The 24,652-nt window shown below is 37.0% G+C and overlaps 1 protein-coding gene across 9 annotated transcripts in view; it reads left to right on the plus strand.

Annotated features, from left to right (window-relative positions):
* Positions 1–24,652, plus strand: part of SUGCT (succinyl-CoA:glutarate-CoA transferase) — a 351,481-nt gene that overhangs the window by 126,392 nt on the left and 200,437 nt on the right. For 8 of the 9 annotated variants that reach the window (XM_065831652.2, XM_071804763.1, XM_071804768.1 and 5 more), the window contains 3 exons: positions 1,753–1,824; positions 6,786–6,883; positions 19,539–19,641. In XM_065831652.2, coding sequence (XP_065687724.1) covers positions 1,753–1,824; positions 6,786–6,883; positions 19,539–19,641 — 273 coding nt within the window. The remainder of the gene's footprint in view (positions 1–1,752; positions 1,825–6,785; positions 6,884–19,538; positions 19,642–24,652) is intronic. The other variant, XM_071804766.1, reaches the window with a different exon arrangement.

Genomic DNA, 24,652 nt, shown 5'->3' on the forward strand with positions numbered 1-24,652 from the left:
ATTACCCCATAACTCATGTGAAATGTGTGTGGCTACTTTTAGAAATCAGAGCATCAGCAAACACAGATCAGGTTTTGAGCAAGGTATTAGGAAAACAGATCTTGCCCGTAGCTAAAGGTGGTTAGTTTATACTGACAGCTTTACTTCATAACTATTCCTGCTAAAAGCCATTTATTTGCTGGGGGTTGGCAGATGGGGAAGAAGTGTCTTACATATTCTAGATCAGGGTCTGTCACGATTGTTTTAGACAGAAATCTGCATGAACGGATATATCTAAAAAATGTATATGCATTCATATACAACTTCCTTTTCTGTATTATTTTCCCAATTTTTTTCTGTGCTTATTACTTCCCTCAGTGTGAGTATGCAGTACATATATATTATGCATGCTTCTGTACTTTTACTGTATTGAAGCCAAGTCAGTGGGACTTTTTTTTTTGCGTGCTTGGGACTTAATTTTTGCTGAATTTCATCTTACTTGCTATGAATTTTAGACTGAAGTGCTCAATTAAATGTGTGAAAATTAAATTGCTAAACTTTATCACTGATCAATCTTATTTACCAGGAAATGAAATGTAGTGAGAGCAAACAATTAATATCCTATCTGTGATGTGCAGTTACTTGTATTTCAGTGGACATAATTTTCCACATACAATTTTAAAGCTTTGACTATACCAGATGGTAAAAGAGTCTTGGTGTGGATGTAGTTGTGTCTGTATGAAATATTGCAAGCTGGAATAGCATATTCCTGTTTGTGAAGAATAAGCCACAGTGACATGAGAAGACTGTTTATTATTAAAGTGTTCCCACACAAAAGCTTATATTTGTGTGTTCTTTTTCCAAAATTTATAGTAAGAACTCACACCTTTAGATCAGGACATGATAGCTTAACAAAAAATAGATTTCTGAGAATGAATATGAGTTTCGTTCTCTGCAAGAAAGTATCACAAGGCCTTGTCACCATTAGTGCCCCAGCCTGTGCTGGTCTCTTGCACTAAAGTCAAATTAATAGCAAAAGAATGACTGAAACTACAGTTACACACCCTTGTATAAGGGATTGGTGTGGACAAAAGGGGAATCTGTTTGCAGTATCTGATTTTAGAAGATGCTCTGACACAATGGTAAAAATTGAGGATGATGTCAACTAGAGATTTTGTTTCCAGTTAAAATCTGAATGGATATGATTTAGGCTGAAATGAAAAGCTGTTATGTCCTACCCAGTTAAATGTTTTCTTCACCATGAAATGTGCCAGTAAGGTCACTGTCATGAAGGCAAAAAAGATTTAAAAAAAAAATCCTCAAAGCTGTAAAAGAAGTCCCATTTTCTCCAGAAGCTTGATCTTGAGCTGACCTCCTTGGTCAGTGGTCTCCAGCTGAAGAGGTGGAAAGGTGCAGCACATTCCTTTCATCCCCATGAAAGTCCCTAGCTTGTCATTGTAAATCCGTCTCAGTCCCTGTGACTGTGGGACACATTTGTAAAGTTTCAGGGTGCCTTAAGATACCTTTTCAGTATATAATCTATTAACCAAGGTAATGTCTCAACTCTAGAAAAACTCTAGAAGGACTCTAGGAAAAAAAAATTCAAAAGGGCCGTATCTATCCTTGTGGATGATTTTGAGCCACTTTTATAGAACTAGAGGTTGGGTCCGAATGGAAATGTTTAAGGAAGTCATTTGAACATTATTTACAATGTTTTTTACTTAGAAGATGTGCTAATACGTGATAGCTTATCACTTATCTTTTATTTTCCAGGCTTTTAAGACCAAGGATGACTACATTGTGGTGGGAGCTGGAAATGATCATCAGTTTGTCACTGTGTGCAAGGTAATGGGGTGTTAGGTGACAGTTCAAAAATATGTTATGGTTTCCATTCTGACTAGGAAAAGAATTACTGATTGCTTTTTAGTTCCCTCTTTTTTGTGAAAATAAGTAGAAAATAGAAATTCGAATCCTGGGCTTCTGGCAGGTAGTTTAGGGTTAGATACAGGTTCTGTGCTTTGTCACTATATTCAGAACACTCCAGTTCCCAAACTTGGGATTGCTGAACCCCTTTTGAAATCTGGGTAGCTGCAGAGCTAATTAGCTAAAAAAATCAGCAAGCTAACAGCCTTCCAGTTCTAGGATAGTGAATGTCACGGATGTCACACTGGTGCCATTTTCAGGAAGAAATGTGACACTATTTCTCCATAAAATACGTGGTAGACACAGCTATTTATGAAGCAGAACTTGGGAATAGGTGGTTCTTGTGCCACCTTAATCCATAGCAGAGTGCATAGTCCTTTTGAACACTAGTATGTGCCGGTCTGTGCTTACAGAGAAACTTGCGGGCTTCTTAGAAAATATTTATTACAGGACTGTGGGATGACTTTGGAGTGGTGCAGAGATATGACATTGAAGAACAAATCTTCAAACAGGACTGTTGCATTCAAAATCTGGTATCTTCACTATTTTGAACTGAAGGTACTCTGGCAACTCTGTTTTCACAGAGTGTAGCTTGGAAATATAATAGATTTAGATTTTTCACATATTCTTTTCCTGTTGTTTTAATGCCTGGAATTGCTTTTCCCTGTACAGTGAATGCTTTTTAAAAGAGAAGGAGCAGTTGTAGGGAAACAATTGCTCTTAAGTGTAGCAACATTCCAAACAAAACACCCCAGTAACATGTAAGCTGGGACAAGAGAAGTTTTGCATATAGCACTAGACAACATTTTTAAACATGAGAGGTCTACCTTTTTCCTGCCATCATGGTTTTTCTCTGGGAACCTGGATATGTAGTCTAAATTAATCACACTGTGAATGAGCTGGCAGTCTCAGGAAACTCAGCGTTATTTTCCTCCATTTGTTCATGTCAGATATTTCAAATTTTTATGGATTTTCGCAAATAATAACTCAAATACGTAGTAAGAAGGCAGTACAGTTGTAATTCTGTCTTAGTGCATTTTGGGCTACATATCCCCACCTTGGTATCTGGAGGAGTCTGGTTTTGCTTGCTTGAATTGGCTCTCTCAATAAGTAGCCAGTTAACCTCTTCAAAGTTTGTTCAATGGCTTTTCTTCATGCACGTGTCCAGTCACTACAGTGTGGTCATTATCTTAACATGAAAGAAGAGCAGTGACTGAATAAGTGTCTGCCTGCCACAACTCAGTTTTATCAAAGGCTCATTGTCTCATAAAGAAAATCTTTTCAGAAAGTCCCAGAACATAGCTGTGAATGTCTTCTTGGTGCATTGTCACCTGAAGTGAAGAATTACTTACCAAACACCAGTCATCCTGCCATCCTTGAGTAAGGCAGAGCTGAAGATCTGGCTCAGTAGGTTCTGACAACGTGGTGTGAGCTGGAAGGCACTGAAAATTCAGCCCATATATTCACCTCACTTCAGAGTACAGCTGAGAGACTTACGGTGTGATTTGTTGCTATTAATACATCCTCCCTCTGTGATCAGTAGGGAGTGAAAGGTGCCCCCAGAGAATGAGGCAACGTTTCTATGATTTGTGTTACCTCAGAATATGTAGGACTAAAATTGAGATGAATATTTGACCTACTCTGCAGGCTGACAGTTTTTTGTTTCATCCTTATAAAGGTGTTCTGGTATTTCTAGAATTGAAAGTAGGATGTACAGAACATGGGAAAATTATGACTGCTTGCCCTTCAAAGGGATTGAAAAAACAGAAAACATAGTTCAAGTTTTGGGTAATGGCTAGATTTTCCCATAAACCAGTTACTGTATTTGTTTTTAAAAAGAATGGTCTTTTTACCCTTATCGAGTTATTGTAGTTATGGATTTGGGCTGTTAAATTGCCCAGGAATGGAGAGATGTGGAAGTCAGTGGAACACTGTGAAACCTGTTAGATGTTTGCTCAGTGCTAACTTGAGGGTGGTTTGGAGCTTAAAACACTGTGAAGGGGGAGAGCCAGCAGAGGATGAGGACTTTATTACAGGAAGGCCCGTAACACCCTAGTGAACCTTTAGTAAATACAGAGACCGCTAATTCAAACATTTGAATTGCTATTAGAGAACCTTTCTGAGATGAGTTGGTGCTAAAAATACAGGCTGTATGAAAGCTGTTGCCCTGAAGACACATACTCTAGAGATGGAACAGCTGGCTCAAGCTGTAAACAATTGCAAACATTCTGCTTCAACCATATCTTTTCAGGCAAGCAGAAAGAAATAAACTGGAATAATTCACAGTGATATTTTTGAAATCAATGACAACTAGCTGTTACTTGTTTGGGGACTTTGATAATTGCAGAAAAACTTTGCAACACTGCTGGCTGAAGTGCATTTCATAGTGGCCAAGTGTTACAAAAGCACATCCCGATGTGTGGCTTCTTTGGCCTAAATAGGAAAAGTGAGCAAGAGCCTTCAGAATGCTGAGCTTTTATGTACAGCAAGGCCTACTGTACACAAACAGGTTTGTGTACTAACAGGTTTGCTTATGTTAGGGGACAAAATGCGGAGAGTGTAAACTCTGTGCATCTTACATCTTGAAGGAGGCCTAGAAATGGAGAACAGCAGTTTCATTCCAAGTGGTCACAGGAAAATTAAGAAAATAACATTGGCAGCGTGATGCAGAAGGATGAATGGCACATTAATGAATAGCTTCTCAAATGTGCATTTGTTAGTCACAAAAAGATTGAGAAGAACATATATAGACACGCAGCTTTACAACAGATGGACATAGAGTTAAAGCTAAAGTCAGGAACGTTAATTAAAACAGTAGAGTGAGCAACTCCATATGATCATTTTTTCATATCACTCATCAAATAGAACCATAGTTTTCTGATTAATTTATTGGGTTTTTAAGCTCTCATAATTATTCACTATCATTTACTTTGAACAACCTTGCATGTTTTTTTTTCACTGAAGCAATGTTTTAAACTCTGAAAATAGCAGGAGTTAGAGGAGATAATTTATTGTTAAACTTTCAGATACGAAAAGAAGAACATTTTCTAAAGGTAGATTATGATATGTTACGATATTCATAAACTAGATTGCGTAAACATAGAAGGGAAAGTAAATATGCTGTGAATTAAGTGTTGAGGGAAGATGCTCAACTGATGTTTTATGTTACCTTGCAGATAAAAATCTGTAGCAAAGTTATGTAATACAATCATTGTTATAACACAACTTACTGATTCCTTGTTTTTTATGCTTAGTTTTGTCACTCTCGGTGACAACTACATCAAAGGTGACCATCTCTTTTGAATATCTAAATATCTGTTGAAAGAATACCTGATTAGCTGATGGTTTTAAGTCATCAACCGCTATTCACTTGGAAGGGAAGCCATATCCTTATTCACTTCAGCAAAGTGAGGAGTCATTATATTATAGTGGCCTTGGCCTGAACCAGTCTCAGAGGAATTAGTAGACTTCTAGGTTTGAAGCAAATAACAGAAACATCAGTCTATGTATCACTTATATGTGGGGGTAAATAAACGTATGGATTCAAGGAGTGGCTGAACATCTTAATAAAACAAAAATCCATTTGGCATCATTAAATACATAAGAAGCACCTCCAGCTCAGAAATACCCTAATCCAGGGGTGTCAAACTCACTTCACCGGCAGCCACATCAGCCTTGTTGTTGCTTTCAAAGGGCCGAATGTAATTTTAGGACTGTTTAAATGCAGGAGTAGTTACCCTAATTTTGATTAGCTGCCCTAATCTAAAGATGGCTGGAGTCTGGGTGATTATTAAGGAACTATCACATGTACTGGCCCTGTCCTTGTGCTGTTCCTGAGCATCAGCACTCAACTGAAGGCTGAGACAGGATGATGGGCTGTAGGGACGTCAGCTTTGAGTCAGTACTGTTTTTTTGTAAGCCATCTTGGAAATGGCCCTTTACAGAAATGTAGCATGTTTAGAATGATTATAAGACTCATCATAAGTAAAATTGATCTTGAGTGTGTGTTAGTTAGTCTACGTGAGAATATGTGACAGTCTCTTTCTTTGCAATCTGCTGTTCTGCCTTCCTGTGTAGCTGATGTTACTGGGGTATTTTTTATTCAGTTTAGAAAGCACAACTCTTTCTGGTTTTTTATGTTCTATATAAATACATTGTGGCATAAATAGATAAATCATATAGTAAGTATTGATTGTCCACACAGCTACTCTATCTCATAAATACTTCTACAAAATTCTAAGACTCATTCTCCACATTTAATTCCCTTCATAGTATAATTCACATTGTCTTTGCATGATGGTTAAATTTCTAATGTGCCAGGTGGGAGCTACATATAGAAGATATATTTCTCCTTTCTTGGAAGTTATACCACCAATTTTCTTTATTAAATCTTTTGGAAGAAATCATAAAGAAAAACTATGACACTTCAAAAGAAAAACACCATTTCTTTTTTTTTGCCTTTTTGACAGAAATTACCGAAGTGGAAAGAAATATTCTTAGACATAGCTTTTCTCAGTCTAGCATAGGAAGTACAGTCATATTTCTTATTCTGTGACATATAATTTAGCACAGGATAATCCTACAGATCTCTTCAACCTCATGGTAATAACTTTTACATTTTTTGTGTTCTACAGTAAGAACTTCTCCTAGCTAATAGTAATCAACTAAGATTTGGATCTTCAGTTCAATTTCTGTCTTTTTCTGTACTTGTTATTTAACATTAACCAGGAGGCATTATATTTTCTTAATTTCCTAATCTATATTAAAAAATTAATGAGAAGTAGGAGTTTTTGGAAAGCTGTCTTAAATTGGTAATGAATTTCCTTAGCTATATAAATATCTTCTGCCAAGCACATTTCTTACTCACCTTTATTTTTACTTAGATCCTGAATTTGACTGAAGTTAGTAAGGATTCCAGATTCAAAACTAATACTCTCAGAGTCCAGAACAGGAAAGAACTTATTGACATATTATCAACCCGGTAAGTTAATTAAAGGGGAAGAAATGACATTTAATCTGTTAATGCAAATAGTCACATATAAAAAGCTCTCATCATGTACGAATTTTACTTTACTCTTTTGAGATTGCGTGTGTCTTTTGTTTGGGGGCGGGGGGAGGGAGTGGTGTTGGTTGGTTGGTTGGTTGGGGTTTTTTAATGAGTTGAGAATACTTACTGATGTTAAATATACTGCCTTTTGCACACAGACTGTAGCGTGGACTTGCAAGAAGCCAGACCACAGTCTTAAGTTTTCAGAAACCATTTACACTTATTTTTAACCATTAACTTGAATTTTAGTGAAACAACCAGTGTTTTCCGCTTTCCTGGATGAATTTAACTCCTGAAAATAAGATTCTTGGAGTGTCGTTTGTTTTTGCCATGACTGGGATTTTTAAACTTTTCACTGAGAGTTGCTGTATCCAGGGGAGTTCCACTTGATGTAGCTGACAGTCCCTCACTACTGGTTCTGTATCGTGGTACTCTGTGCCCCAAATTCTCCCTGGGCCAGTCCTTTTGAAATCAAGAGGAGATGAGCTTAATATGCTATGTGGGAATCATCCTATTAAATACTTTAATTAAAAATTATTTAAGAGGAAGCTCAGGAACCCTTTATTTGAGAGATTAAAATAGCTTAGTTATCTTTGTAATTCTGTTTGAGAAGTTCTTATTTCTATGGAGTGCTCTTCTGTTTAATAGAGAGGATGATAAATGTAGATAACATGAGAAAAAACCTAATCTGTGTAAAGCTACTTGAACATGGTTTCAGCAACACTTAATACTTTGGGAGATGAGCAGAAGAGGCAGCTTATCTACTGCTAGCAGTGATGCAAGAAAAGCCACACCGTTGTTTTGACACTTTGGCTGTATGAGTCCTTTGTCAACAAAGATGTAACAATTATCATTCAGGGATCTTTTTTTTAATTATTTTTAGGAACATTAAGGCAGGTGCCCCCTCTTTTCATTTCATCTGAGAAAAGAGTTTCAGTAGCACCCCCCTGCCTGCATTTTTTGGATATTGAGTGCTGGAATCACCTTGCATTAAAGACAGTAGAGAGAGTGATTTTGCCTCTTCCTGTTGCATTTTTGTTTCTGTCTTACCTGTCCATTTTCAGGTGTCCTGACCCTGGTGAACACTGAAGTACCAGGTGAATTTGCCTGTTCAAATTATTATGGCACAGCTGTTCATGATGAACTTTTGAAACTCCTCTTTTACTTGCCTTCCTATTGCAAATGTAATGTGATAGCACAGATGAACCTACTCTTCCTATGAGTTTTAAATTCTTGTAAGGGAGTAGTTTTCACTTTATCTACTTCTGAGCTCTTACATTCTTGACATGTAGTCTCAGTTACAAATGTGATTTGTGTTGCCTTATTACTTAGAGATCATTTCATTTAACATGGCATTTATCTGATGCACTCTGGTACCTTATGAGAGTTCAGGTTTGCCATCCAGAGATCAATTACTTAATAGCTTGTTGCCTGTGGTTAATTTTGAATGCAGGTCGTTTTGTTTTGGTTTTCTTTCTTTTTTTGATGGGTAATATTTGAATAGTAAGATGAAGTTCAAGGAACAGTTGTTACTTGAATGAATCGCCAGAATTCTAATTTGTTTTTATATCTGTAGCTATTAGTTCATCAGATTACCTCATTGCTCTTTCAATTACTGCTTTATGTCTTTTTTGTCAGAGTTTATGTTCTGTTTTATTAGCATCATTTAGGCTGAATTTGTGTGTAATTTATATGCAAGTGCAGATGTGACTGTATATACATTTTTGGAGTAGACATTTCCAATAGTATTCTGTTATGTCATATTATTGTGAATTCATCTGGCATTCGGTTTTAAAACACTGACTATAACAAACACCTTTGGCATTCTAATGGAGGTCAAATATGTTTCCATACACATTCCATGGTAACTTTGCTTTTATTCACTAATGCACAGTTGTTTGTAAAATTATATATGGTTCATGTTGAAGTTACTTAGAGACTTAAATGAATAGTTTCTCAGTGCTGAAAAATGTCAGCCCTTGAGAAATGAAGGGAAATGACAAAATGGTAATGGCAGAATTTCACTGAAAAATACCTTAATTAAATCACTGATTGCTTGATAGTATTTCAGCTTCTAGCACATGGAAAATATAAACTTAAGGTGCATTAGTTGGAAAGAAACACCTGCAGACCCTCTAATTCGCTTACTGTGTGTACACTGCTATCCACCTTGCAATGAATTTGTGGAGACATGAGCTAGAACAGCTTAGAAGAGTTGTGATTTTCATGACGTGGGTTCTACTACAGTCACTTTTGTGGAGATGCGCCCCTCCTTTGTGTGGTGGAAGGCAAAAAGGAACATGAAAGTCCTTTAAGGTTTTTAGTCAGGCCATTCATCCATGTCTCATTTTGATGCTGTGCCAGGCAGGTTGCACACAACTTGAGGTAAAGCAGCTTTTTTCCAGTGATGTTGTAATGGAAAAAGTCAGCAAACTTGTTTGGTGTGCCAGGCTGAGCAGTAAAAGGCAGGTAAAAATTAGCATCTATGTATAGGAATCTGGTGATTCCTAAATGTTCCTTCTCTTTTGTATGTGCTTGGAAACATACATGGGAATTAAGGTCATGTAATGGAATCCTTTGAGTGTTGCTGCTGATAAGGCCAGTGAAAAGATTCACAGATATGGCCTATGTCTCAACATCTCAACAGTAATTACAGTGACTGTTTTCTCTCTGTGCTTCCAGAGTTGTGTTTCCTTCCCTTTACCCCAGCCTTTTTTTCTGCCATTTTCAGTTTATACATCCTTTTTGTTCCACTAAGTCATTGGTGTTTTAAGTACCGTTCATATAGCAGATACTTGGTTCTCTTTGCAGTTGCTTGCGTGTATCACTGCTGTTGCACAGTAGATATATGCATAATTTTTTTCCCAAGCTGTTGATACTGTTATAATCTTATCGAGCTGAGGTTGCACCAGAGCTTCCTTTGACCCATTTAACCTTCCCCTTCTTACTGTCTCTTGAACTATTTCCAGAGGTATGACTTACCTTTTATTTTCCTGTTTTCCTGATTTTCAGAATGGACTAACTGCAATTCATGTCTAACTTTTGAGCACTTAGTAAGTGCAGAAAGAAGGATTCTTATCCATCTACTCATAAGGAAAAGGATTTCCCAGGTTTTATTTAGGAATAGAAGGAGATGTTCAGACCTACTCAAAGGGCCAGGAACTCCAAGTCTGGTGCATTTAATTTGCTGCATGTGTGGAGCTGAAATTTTTAAAAATATCTTAACTCTGAATACCAAGGAGACAGTCGATGCTTTTCATTTGTTACGGTAAATGTTAACCAACTGAGAATCTTTGGCCACATTTTTGTTCTAGATGTGTGCACAAAGGAAACATTGGTACAATCAGTCAATGTTAAGGAATGCTGTTTTTTTTTTAAAAAAAGGCTGTATCTTGGGAATGCTTGACTCAAATGACCTCTAATCTAGATCAACAGTTCTACTCAGCACCTGCAGTAACCGTGCCAGATATCAAGGCAGTCAGATAAGCATGGGGATTATATAGCACTTAGAAGACATTGACCTTTAAACAGAAGACATTTTAGAAAGGTGTGAAATGACCTATTCATCACAGGATGACCTGAGCTGAGTGAGAATACAAGATGGAGATGAATATGGCTTGAGACATAAATGTAGCTTGAAACGACAGCTCTGAGAGGTGTGAATTGCTCCATTCATTTCAGGAAGAATTTTCTCATCCTCTCTCTTCCCTGACAGAAATGAAGAGTGAAGCACATCTGTCCTTAGCTCTTCACCCCAGCTTGCTGTCTGCTTACAACATCTCAGCTTCCTCTACAGGGTACACTCGAAAGAGAGAAGGGGAGAGCAGGTAGGGAAGAATAAATTCACATATCCACAGAGATTTTCAGATCTCAATAAAAGGCCCCAGAAGGTAGACCACTCGGGAGTGATACGGTGCTTCTGGGAGATTCAGCCTGCACAGTGATTCAAGAGGAAGGAATTACAGAAATCAGTCTCAGACATCTTGAAGGGGGGAATGTTTTTCATTTCCACCTTCTATGGGGAAATGAGTCCAATGCTGCAAGGCCCACTGAGTTGTAGGATATTCACTGGGAAGAAGAGTATAGGCCTATAGGATATTTTGTATGTGCTTTGCTACTGGTGATGTTATCCCTTTCCCATCTCTGGTCTTCTTCCTGCTATGCTCCTTTTTTCCCTGTCTCCATCATCTTCCTGCACTTCCTACAGCTCTCCCAGCTTCTTATTCCCTCTTTTTCCTCCCACTGCTGACATTTGCAGGTCTACTATGTTTGCTTTACAAAAAAAAAAAGAAAAAAAAAAAAGAAAAAAAGGAGTTTCATTCCATTCTGCATCTTCCTTTTTATTTAGGTGACATTTTCCCCAAACGACAACAAAAGAGAACTCTGACAAAGGCAAATTGCCTCTGAATGCCTTCCTTTCTTGGGTGTGTGCCAAGAGTCAAATTTAAAATGACCCTACCTGGGTGGAGGTCAGGTTCAATGGCCACTACAGAGGCCCCTGAGACTCCCAGCTCATGTGAGAACTGACAGACTACAGAGCTCTCTGGCTTTTATACTTCCAGTAGAAACCTCGGGTTTCTGAGTTACATGTACATCTGTCCACAAGAAACAAGTTTTAATTGTTGCTCCGTTTTCCCCCACCTCCCTTTTACTGCTACTTCCTCTGGAACAGAATAGTACCACGCATAATGTGGATTATTCTGTATATGTGTATGTATACACACACGTGTGTATATGTGCATACTTATGTCAAGACATACATATATAGTGTGTGCATGTAATTGGAGATGCATCTGTGCAAAAGCTGGTATAATGCCAGTTTTAAGAGAAGCTGCTTTGGGCAAGGGAGCTTAATCTGTTGACCTCCGTCTTCAAATTGCTCCAGAAATCGAATGTTAATGCTACCCTGCACCTCAGTAATGTAGACAAATTTGAAGACAGTGTAGGTAAATGTGTAATCCAAGGTACTTCAGGGCAAATAAGCTGTAAATGTAACGGAGCATACAGGGTTGTGTAAGTGCAAGAGGAAGGGGAATAGCAGACACGCCATCAGCCTTTTAACTGAAGCAGCTCGCGTAATGAAAACCACAGAAATTCATCATGGTCAGTGCTCCTGCAGCTATAGCTAAATTATTACAGACTTAAAATCAGAAGTGTTAGGGCTGGAAATGATTCAGAGTAGAACTTCTATTCCTAGCACTTATATTTTAAAGTCCATATTCCTTACTGTTCACCACAGCTGTATGTTGCATATCTAAGTGTGAGGCGGGAAAAAGGAACCAACAGGAAGGAAGCACCGAGGAACCTGATCCTCAGTTAATGAGATATTTGCTAAATTGTTGCCACCTACTAACAGAAGTGGAGGGTACCTAAAGGGGAAAGTGTATTGTAAAATGTTTAATTTGCCAAATGAGGAGCACTGTTAAATTCATATTGTTGAGACACACCCAGCCTCCGTAAATCGCCTTCCCCATCGCCACCATTTCTTCTTCTAAGCCACAAACCTTGCAGACTGAAATTACTACTGGTAACATGACAGGAATGAGCCTCTGGTTGTTTGCTGCTTCATCAGGGCAGGTCTGTGAAGTTGGAAGGATAATTGACTTCAGTGTGGCACAGCTGGTGAGGTTTACTTTCCCCAGCCATTTACTTCTCTATCAGTCCATAAGTGGTAGAGCTGCATGGATATCAGCTGCCAAACTGACACCGTTTGCTTTAAAATGCTTTGTTCTAAGTTTTTGTTAGCTTCATGTTCACTTCTATGTGTGTAACTAAGAGAGATCCAAAATGTCTCAAACATCTGATTTTTGGATGGGGTAAGCTAATGTGAATTTTCTGTGTTCTTTTCATGCTATTTAATAATCCTCTAAGTATTTTCATATGTACGCGTGAAGTTTCAGATCCTGAAAAGGCACTTGCTCTCTTTTTTTTTTTTCTGATGGCATAGGTTATTAGCTACAACACTGCTGAAATCAAGGGAGATCTTTTCACTGATTTTTGAGTGAGCTTTTTGACCTGGCCCTTGTTAGCTCTCTACTCCTCTTGAATAGTTAAAAGAAGAAGAACAACAAAATCAATACAGGCTTCCGTTATTCTTAATGTGCTTTTACTGGTGTGTGTTTACCTAGCTGATTTTCAGTTAATTTGTGCTTCCTTTGTTGTAACTGTAGAAGTTACAGTCCTTTTTCTTACTTGAGAAAAAGAGAGGAAGATTTGGGAAAAGGAGTACTTTTCTGGTGTGTGTAGTCTAATGTTATCTGAATCCAAAAAGGACTAATTCTGGGACATGTTGGATTTTGCTGCTCAGGAGCCATAAAAACCACCTTTTTCAGTGTTGATATGTTTCTCTCTCTCTGGTATGCTGTTCTTTAAAAATCATAAATGGTTTTAAAAAAGCATGCAAAACTTCATAAAGGAACATTCATCTCTAGCACAAATTCAGCACATAATGGCAAAAGTTTATTAATTTTTCTATTATAAACTGGTGACGTTAATATTTGAAGCATGCAGAAATTAAAAACAAGTTTCAGGGCAGATTTGAGATACCTACACGTGTCTGGACTGTGCTATATATAGCTACCGTTTTACTATATGTGACATCTTTTCAAGGAATTGATGTATACATCAGCAGAACATGTCAGTACAATCTTGGTGATCCCAAAGACTTTAAGGGTGTGTTGTGATTTGCTGAGTGATTAATCAGTAATCAGGAAGAGACTAATTAGACACTAACACAGAGATGCTTACAGACTATTGAGTAAATACTATAGTATTCATTTTGAAAACTCTAATTGTATATTTACTCTACAGTAAGGGATAATGATGCATTATTTGAGTTTTCAAAATCATTTTTTGATATTACTTTTATTTTGTATAGTGTCTTCCATAGAAGCTACCATAAGAAACTGTACAAACTATTATACTGAGTTAACTGTCTTTAAAGAGATGATTAGTAGCAAAGAGTGGAAATACTGCAGATATTTGAAGGTGAATAGACTGTTGATAGAACAATCTAATGCAAAAACCATAATGCAGACTGGGTTGTGCTAGAAAACACAAGAAAGCTATTATGGACTTCAGCAAGAATAGAGAAGGTTTTTGTGATTGACCACATGTAAAAAGCTGTTACTAATCCTAGATGTTGCTGTTCTGTCTGCATTTGGTAGCTGTCCAAATAAATTCACTGAATTAATTGCCATAAGCTTCCTATAGAAAAGAGCAGTATTTAGCTTCAGTAGTTCTTCTAAATTTAGTTTGTGTGGAATTGGATAGTGTTATCCATTAGAGAAATGTGGATGCCCTTCCATGTAGGATGTAGCAGTGATTGAAGGTTTGCTAGGAAACATGGAAAATGGAATAAATGCAAGGAATGCACACAAAGTGGATTAATTCATGCTTTAGAAGTCTTCATTGAAAGACAGAATACTTACTAGAAAAGAAACAAAGTTTATGTGAATAATTAACAGGATAAGAAACTTACTGCATTTTAAGAGAACTAAGGTATGTTTCTGTAACTCATTAAAACCATTTCATCCAACTTGTGCCAGTCAAGAAGACACTTCTTTGGTTTTTTGCAGTTAATGATCCATTCTCCCTTTTTAAATTAGAATTCATTAGAAAGCAGAAGGGGTTCAGCCCTTTTTGTTTGACATTTAATTTCTGGAGGCTATTTCTTGTATTGTGCTGTAGTGTTTTTGATTGATTTGTTGAGTGTACAGTTTAAATGTAGTCTTTCATTTAATGATACCTGCTAGATTTACAAATTGAGGAAAAATATATTTAATTGGATTTCTTCCCATGAAATAAAATTTCAATTAGTTCGGCTCATGCTACACTTTCTAGCCTTAAAATATTTTAAAGTATGAATTATCTTTAATGTTAAACATTTCGGAATCCAATGCATCATTTCAGTATTGCAACTTCAATAGCTTCCTGAGTGCTGTGTAATTCAGTGGAGAGGAGGCTTAGAGTAAAATGCAAATAAGACATCATGGAGGCTACTACCGCTTTAATGAAGTTGACCTTAGTACAGGCTTTGCAGTAAATGTCTCAGCAATGGAATTGCTCTTCATTGGGGCACCTACCCTATTATCAGACGTGTTTTCAGAAAGAGCCTGCATTCAGGCTTCGTACCTCAGACTAATACAGTAAAAAGTAAATTCTTTTGAACTTCTAAAATAACGATAATAATTGTAGAAAGCTAAGCTACAGATTTAAAATGAATCTACGAATAGTACATAATTGAAAAGCCATTTATGTGATTATATCTGTAGCAGGTGGAACATTTTAAGAGGCAAAATGTACTGGTGGAAATACATGAAACTATAGTATGAATCGCGTGGTTGACTCTCCTGCAGTCTCCGAGTATCACTGAGGCTTCATAGACAGATAAAGATTCATTTTCTAGTGTCATGCTTCAGAGTTCAGATGCTGTACAGACCTGGGTATTTTTTTAGTAGCTTAGGTTTTGAAGGTGGACCACTGGTTAGCCTTGTATGTGTTTCCATCAGTGATTTTATTTATATATGTATGTAAAAATTACTTTATCTCAGGGAAAGACAGCAGATGACGTTTTAAATTTTTCAGTTAGGAAAGGAAATTGTATACCAAGTAGGATGTTGTAGACTCTGCACTGGTGCGGCCTTACCTGGACCACTGTGTGCAGTTCTTGGCACCACAGGATAAAAAGGATGTAAAACTACTGGAGAGTGTCCAGAAGAGGGCTACGATATTGGTGAAGGATTTGGAGAGGAAGCCGTATGAGGAATGGCTAAAGTCACTAGGTTTGTTCAGCCTGGAGAAGAGGAGACTGAGGGGAGACCTCATGGTGGCTACAGCTTCCTCACAAGGGGAGGAGAAGGGGCGGGCGCTTCTCTCCAATGACAGAACCTGAGGGAATGTCAAGAAGATGTGCCAGGGGAGGTTTAGGTTGGACTGAGGAGAAGCTTCTTCCCCCAGAGGGTGGTGGAGCACTGGAACAGGCTCCCCAGGGAGGTGTCACAGCCCCAAGCCTGGCAGTGTTCAAGAAGAGACTGGACAAGGCCCTCAGACACATGGTGTGAACTGTGGGGTTGTCCTGTGCAGGGACAGGAGTTGGACTCCGTGACCCTTGTGGGTCCCTTCCAACTCAGGACATTCTATGATTCTATAATATTTATAAAAGGCAGTATCAAAGCAAAGAAAAAAGTTTTAAATCAAATGTTAAAGGGAAAAAGATTGGCCAGGCCTTGTAAATTCCTGCTGGTAGGGCTTTTAATTTTCAGGGGACAATTACAGTCTTTTACTACTTTTGAAAGTTTTTGTCAAAGGTCTTTTATTGATATTTTGGATTGCTGAGCATGATATCAATTGATACCTAACAACCTAAACATCAGCTTTTTGCTGTGAAGAATCTTACAGTATTTATTTGTGTGCTTTTAAAAATTATATTTATATGGAGAGAATAATACAGGTTAGCAAAAAAATAAATAAGTCAAAGTCTGTGCAGCTGACATCAGAGTGGTGAACTTAGGCATTTTTTGTCTAAGTCTTGTCTTTTATCAGCTTTTGAAACAGTGTTTCTCCATTAATGCTGTACAACAGATATTGCAATATATAAAACAGAACTGAATGAACCAAATAGTTGCATGCTGTTTTTCTCAAAATCTGAATAATAGACCTCTATTGGCAGTGGTGATGTTCTGTTTTGTTTTTAAAGAGTTTGCTTAACAATATGCTCTCAACGGCCTATTTTTACCACAAATAAAGGAAGCTATTCTACATCAGATTTAGGTCAAGAGTTTCAATTTCAGGAGGAAATGCTGTGTGTCTCCTTTGATGGTGTCAGAATGTGGAATTTTTATATTTTTGCCTAAGTTGAAAGCTTTTAGGAATTCTCTCCAACCACCATTAAATAAATAAGGAAGACTATTATAACTGTTAGGTACATTCAAAACAAGTATTTTTAAAATAGAACATTAATTGTTTCCACAAAATTGTGTGTGTTTTTTCTTTTTCAGTCTCTTACATAGGAAAGAAAATTCTAAGCAGAAGCTAAAATTTCAGGATTTCATACACCCCGTAGAAATATTGCAAAACATGCACTCACTCCACTGTATATTGAGTCACTTGTAATAATATTACTGAAGAAGAATATATGTCTTGAAAATGATTCAGATTTGCCATGACATTAGGTAGCAGCATACTTATTATGCAGATGTAGATAATTGACACTCTTATGAAAAAGACTTCGTTTTCAAGCTGTCCTTTAAAATCTGAAATCTGCATGGGTTTGGGTGTTTGGGTTTTTTTGTTTGTTGGTTTGGTTTAATTTTGTTTTTTGGGGGGCTTTGTGTTTTGGTTGCTTTTGTTTTGTTTTTAAACCCAGAAGGATATTTATAAATTCTTTCATTAAAAGAAGTACGAGGAACATAACATAGCAGGGCCTATTCATTACTAATAGATCAAGGGAATGATGGTATGAATATTAAGAATTACAATAATTTCGTAGTGATGGTCTTTAGAGTCCAAGAGTCCTCTAATAGATTTCTGTTAGACATGACATAGTGGTGGATGTTGAGCTGTTAGAAAAAGTAGTAGCTGAAAAAAGCTTTAATTTTATAAAAGGGGAGTTAGTGGGATATGAATTATGAAGCATCTTGGGAGGGATGTTTAGCATTTTTTTGTGTGAATCATATTTACACTGTGCAGTAGTTTGAGCCCCAAACCTTAATAATAGAAGACTGTGAATAACAAGAATATACAGATTGCGAGAATTGTTGCCGGAGAGTACTGAAGGGAAATAAAATTATATTTTAAATTAAAATCTTGCTTTCCTAATGGCTGCAGCCTCCTTCCTGACTATCTACCTCTCTATAGTTACCTTTTTTTCCCCCATTTCCTTCCAATGTGTGTGGTTCTAGGTATGGTCTGCAACAGAGTACTAAATTAGATGGATCCTAGATGTGTCTGAGAGTGGCATTATCTTTATGGCCAACTACATCTTTACCATGAAATAACTTTAACATTCAATGAAGCTTATAATTGAACAGTGCAATAATCTTATATCTGTTTTCTTTAGAAGTAAAGCTTCATTATGCTTCATTTCTTCAGAAGTGATGCTTCGTTTCATAACATTTTTCACATTTAAAGTCTTTTATTCTGATTTTTCTGTATTATTACTCCTTCCATTTCTACTGGTATTATTTGTTAACGTCATATGTATTCGGCAGGACTAAAACTTCTGTTTCTGAGGAAGAGCAGTACAAAAGTTGTGCATTTTCCTGTTTGTTTGGAGTGCAAAATGCATTTGGTATCAGGTTTTATTCCCTCAAACGTTGGGGAAGCCGTTCCTGCACAGGAAGAAAGACTGTGAAGCTTGGATCCATATACTTAATATAACTGTAACTTGTCACTGTCACTAGGTTTTTTCTTTAGTCTAAAAGTAGCATAAAATACTTCGCAGCCAGTCTCTGTATAAAAAGAAGTTTATAATGCTTGACTTCACTGATTTGAGGGGTTTTGTGCTTTTGGGCTCTATCTCAATTAACTTGCTGTCAGAAACTTGGAAGATTTGTTTTGCATAATAACGTGCTAGAAGGAAGCTACAGGATACCAGTAACTGCGTGTCTCTTACCAGGGTTGCTGTTAATTTCATTTTCTTCAGGTCTTTAAATCACAATTTATTTTCAATATTGTATGTATCATGAAGTAGATCTTTCTAATCATCTGGTAGATTTCTGTGTTACTTACCTTCATGAAAGTTAAGATGCTATCTTCAAATAAGTTCACCTTTGATTCAGAATCCCAGATGGCTATAGAAAATACCGTCTCTCAGTGACTGGTCTTGCTTCAAGAGTGTTTTTTGTTCAGCTATGTAACTCTGTTGGGTAGATGAGGAAAGAAGTGTCAAGCAAAGGAGAGGAATGAGAGATGTGCTGCCAGTTACGGAAGTGAATACTTAGAAAGAAATAAGCTGAGCTTTTGTATGGGATATAAGGACTTTGAGTTCTATGTTCACCAGCGTAGCCACAGTGTACATATGTTGAACCGGATGTCCTTAGGATAGGTTACACAGTCATACAACAAATAAATATGTAACCAATGTTGCTATCTGACCAACAAATGCAGCTGTTAATCCTGACATGTGTTTTGGATGTAATAGAGGAAAAACAGTGTGGTGCTTTACATCAGCTTTCAGCGAACAGTGTCTCATGTTAGACTCGTACCCACATTATAGCTATCTTTTGGTTGTTAAATACGTACATAAAAGAAAACAAATGTGAAGCACATTAGTGTAATTAAGGACTGGAGGAAACCCATTGATCCTTATTTGAAACTGAAGATAAATTTAGCTTTATGTCATTGCTGGATTGCTTCAGATGATCAGATAGAAATAGAAGTCAGTTCAGTTATGTTCTTTCCCCTGTGTCTTTGGGTTTTGCATTTCTGAAGAACATGTGTAGTACATTTTCGTTGTGTTATTCAGTGCCTGGAAAGAAATCAGTGGGGAAGAGTATGGAAGCAGTGAGAGAGGGAGGAGACATGCTATACGTTTTTTCAGAATCTGAAAGCACAAAGTTGAAACCACATGCTTCTTATTTGCTCTCAGGTTTTCAGAAAAAGCAACAATCGAATGGTTGCAGCTCTTTGAAGGTAGTGGGGTTCCATATGGCCCAATCAACAATATACAGCAAGTATTCTCGGATCCTCAGGTTGGTTCTCACCATGTCTTTTCTATGCATTATTACATGTGTTTTACAACTGCTGAGTAATGATCACCTTTCCTGCCACTCAGACCTGATTTCAGCTGCTTCAAAATGGGATCTAAGAGTTATATGGTGGATTTGAGTTTAAGCAAATAAAATGACATTATAAGAAAGAAATACAGTTCCTTAAATGAATTGTATGATTGGGAACACAAGTTTTGCCACAATGCATTAAACCATAGGTATTCCATGTCACAGATGTAGTCTGTCTTTCAAAAATGGCTGGTAAAACAGGGAATGAAACTGTAATATATTACATAATTGCATTTTGTCAGATAAACACACAGAAAAGTATCTTTCTTGCAGTCTGCAAGCATCTGATTTTCTTTATGGAGAATCTGTACAGAATCTATACTGTTTGAAAAAAATGGGCAACTTTTTGACTGGAAGCAGAAAAATGAAGTACAGAAGTCATACACAGAAAGATTTTTACCTTTTCTTAGCCTGGTGGATTCCCTGGCTGAGAATATTACAGCTTTTTATTTATTTGTTTTAAATGTCAAGTCTTTTACTGTATTGCATCTATACTTAACTATAAACAATTTATTTTTTTAGTATCTCTAGAGTTATATTAGCTGCATAATCCATGATCCTTCCTCCTTTTCTCACCCTCTGGCTTATGATGGGTTAAAGGGCCCAACACAGACCTGAATTATACTCTTTTCAACAGTGTAACATCATATTTTACAGCTATTCTATTGTGTAATCAATCTTCATTAATTTAACTTCTAATAATGAGAGTAACCAGAAAAATAATTGACCATTATAGGGGGAAAAAAAGGCAGCCAATCCTGTATGTGTCCATGTCTACTATCAAGAAGTGTTTGTCAGGATTGTGAATACAATTGCAGTCTTTGGTAAAGAAGAACAGAATCTCTATCATGAGGGAATGTGTTTATAATAAATGTTTGTTATAAATATGTTTATTGTACTTTTAGAGGTATAAGACAATACTTGTTTGGCTACTGCAAGGAAAGAAGTTTTCTTTTTTTCTTAAATAAATATGCTCTTTCTCCATAAAGTGATGTAGTACTATGCTGTAAAGTATGCATGGGCCAAATTTTTCACTTCATAACTTTCACAGGGATTAAGGTTGGGCTTTGAAGAATATACAAGAAGAGTCTTTATTTTACTCAGAATGTGGTTGACTTGGCTGTACTTGGGGCAACATTGGAAAAATATTCGTTGCTTTCTTTTGATGCTGTGACTTTTAAGAAGTCAGTTCCACTCTGCAAGAGACTTTTTAAAACATAGTATGTCATGGGATGGCCATTACCTCCCAAATTGAAGAGAAATTATCTTGGTTACCTTGCTCTTGTTAGAATTCACCTAAACATTATTTTAATGTATTGTTATTGTGTGTTATAGTTACATATATTATATATATGTCAGGTTATTACTATAAAAGGCGGTGTGGTGCTTTGCAGTTAGATACCACCATATGGCAGGTTTTTCAAAGTATTTTCCTGGAAGGGGTCATGCTGATCTCTTTTTTTCCTCAGGAAACTGCTTGAAATGTTGTTCTTTCTACACCCTTTGCCGAAATAAGTGATCCTCAGACACTGTGTTCTTCTTACTGTTGGAAATGAAATGTCAGTGTTTGTGGCGATGCTGCATGTAATGCATTTGTTTCATTTCTAGTGCTGCCTGCCCCTTTAGCATTTTCTCACAATTGTTGTTCAAGCGGGAGGGGGAATTATGCAGTTCCATCCTCTTTTTTGTTGAAATATGGAAAGGTGTTGACATTTTAAGGTATTGCTCTTATGACAGATATTTACTTTACATCACTTACATAAAATTAAATCCCCAGTCCGCCTTTTCGTATCTGAGAGACCATCCAGCAGACCAGCAATTCAGAGAGTAGCATGCTCAGCCTCTTAAGTATATTTTGCTAAATTCGACACGAATTTTTATTTTGGTGGTGGAGACTTCATACCTTCACCGGTGACTTCATTGCCCTGAATCACTTATCCATAGCTTGGATTTAGAAGCCTGGGGACAGCTCAAGCAAAGCTTTTCTCCTTCACATTTCTTCTGAACTGTAGTTTTTGCTGTTGTACCTTGCCTGATCTCCCTCCACTTGCTCATCCTTCTGCTGCTGTATAGATAGCACGTGTCTGGGATAAACACCCATCCTTGTGTATAACTTTGCTCTTTCATTAGCCAGTCTGCAGTTTCAGTTTCTGAAACTTCAAAATGCATGACAGTGCCATGAGACTACGTTTAAGAGTAGGGCAGAAGTCTAGTAACACCCAAGAATCTGTAATGCAGGTACCCTCTGCACTATGAAATGCCAGTTGTAACAGGGAAAAACTAGCACCCACCACCCCACTGTAATCACAGCAAGATTTTTCTCATGTGTAAAGCTCAACCCAGTCATTAAGTATGAGACCTTTGTAATAATTCTTCACAGTGCTCCCTTTATAATATGGTGTGGTTTTTTTCAGGATCCATTTAGATGAGAAAATGTATTTCCAGGAAAGATGTCACTCAGCTTGCCTTTAATAATCTTACTTACTAATACTGTGTAACAAGTGCAAACAGTGTGATGTAAAATGAGTTTATTGTAACTCAGTAATCTGCTTTTCATAGCCATTTGTTTTCAGCCATTGCAAGGACTCCAGAAAAATATCAAACTTGGTGATACTTCAATATATAGAAACTCTGTTCTACCTCTAGTGCACAGTACCTAGGTTTTGCTGACCTCTTCCATTTGGGGCATTACCAGCACAATTGGATTGGAACACAACTCATTTTTTTAACTTCATTTTGTTGCCTTTGTCTTCCTATTTCATCTACAGATTTTTTTGATATCTGTAGTGCAACCATTGTTCATTTGAATGCAGTCTTGCAACATTAGTGACCAAGATGCACTGTGTGCACATCAACAACCATCAAAGCATATGCCAGCTCAGCTATCAATAACACTGCAAAGGGTGCACTGGGCTGGTACCAGGCAAAACCAGAAATGCTGGGAGGGGGTTGGAATAATGCTAGGGGGGAATGGAAGCAAGTCAGAGGACATAGGAAAGATAAGTAAAGGAGATGACCAAAAAGGTCTAATGAAACTGAATCAGCTACAGGTGGGTTGTGTTTTCAAATTTAATTTTATTTTAACTAGAAGGACCTCAGAACTCTAAAGGCCAAGAGTGGTTTGTATAACTTCTATAAGCTGAGATAAACCAACACATTTTTGATCCCAGGACATTTTGTTAAAATCATTAACAGCTTCAGTCATACTCCAAGTGAGCTGCCAAAAAACATGACATTTTTTACTAAGTTGGAGAGCCAGGTGATACTGTTTTTTCCATGAATGGAGTGAAATGTCCACTTTTCCCACTGATAATAATCTTTTATTCGTTTGTGAAGTTAAAATGAATGCCACAGGCATTTGAACTGCTAAGTAAATCAGCCTGTGGATAGAAGTATACGTGTACTTGTGTATGTATGGATGAAAAGGCTGAGAGAAAGAGGAGCAGTTTTGGTAGTTAAGGGAACAATTTTCTTAAAAACAAGAGGGAGGAAAGAATGTTTGTAAAAGTTCTTACAAACTCTTAAAAGTACAGTATAGACTATTTTAATGAAGCCTTTTTATAGTCTGACTTTTTCAAGCTATTTTTTAAAAATGTGTTCTTTTAACCAGGCCAAGATAGTACAAACATTAAAGGAATTCTTAAAACATTTTAAAAACTTACTAGTGACCTCAGTATGGTCCCATTTAACATACCCTGGGGAACATGTGTATGAAATACAACGTGGTTTGAGGTTTTCCAAACAAAACAAACTTAAAAGAGAATACAATTTTTAATAGAAACTACTCAAATTCTCCCAAAAGATAAAACAAAACCAAACCAGGTACACACTGTACTGCAGCTAAGTATGAAAGAATGAAGATCTTTGCTGTTTAAGTGAGGGGACTGCAGGGATTTTTCATTTTCTTTAAAACATTACTCTTCCTTTTTCCGTAATGCAATTTCTTTCACAGTTCTTATACAGTGTTATTACTTTAATTAAATGTCTGGCATATATAAGAAGCAACAAAACAACCCAGAAATATTATGCGCAGTTTAGTAAATTGTTTATCTCATGCTTTACCAGATTAAATGCATTCATGTTGATGAATTTTACTATATGAATGCTGCCAGCTGAAAATAAATAGGAAAGCCATGCAGTGGTACTTTCCCCCACTGCACCCCCCCAGCAGTTAGAGTCATACCACACAAGTTGAGTACATCAGGTGTAAGACATCATCCTGATGCATCACTTCTGAGAAATATGGGGAGGGAAATATCAGAGCTGAAATATCACAGCTGGCCCTGATTTCAGCTCCTGCCAAACACCTGCAGACTCTAAAAGGATACCAAAACAAAACTCCACCCTGTGGCAAGAGGCCATCCCTTAACAACCCTTCCCTGACTTTGCATCCCAATAAAAATTAATTTAACATTTTTTACAGAAACCGTAGTCTTCCTGTCCCAGAAGGCCGTTACAGTTCCTTTAGCCATTTCTCTGAATATGCCTCAGAAAAAAACACAGTAAATTGAAGTATTAAAATATCTGATAGCTGGAAATTATCTGATGTTTTAAGTTTATTATTTGTGGAAGCTTACGAAAGTGGTTGCTTTTTTTTTTTTTTATTAACCTCCAGATTGTCCCTAAGTTTGGGAGTAATTTCACTTGAACACACCCTGGCAAAAATTTCCTATCATCTGCTAAAAGCTTCTACAATCAGTGCTGTGAACACACAGAACAGCAAAAGATATAAAGTGTGCTATGTTGAGGTTTTTTAAAATCATCTTACACATGTTGCTGGCTTGTGTTGTTGTTTTTTTGTTGTTGTTTTTAATATGATTGTGTTTTAATTGTTTGTTCAAATAGACTTTTGTGGCACACTCAGAGCTGTCTCAAGTCAAGAGAATTGTATTCATGTTCATGATACTGCAGGGAATTTTTACAT

This window comes from Patagioenas fasciata, chromosome 2 (genome assembly GCF_037038585.1).
Source record: "Patagioenas fasciata isolate bPatFas1 chromosome 2, bPatFas1.hap1, whole genome shotgun sequence".
In the NCBI taxonomy this organism is placed as follows: Eukaryota; Metazoa; Chordata; class Aves; order Columbiformes; family Columbidae; genus Patagioenas; species Patagioenas fasciata.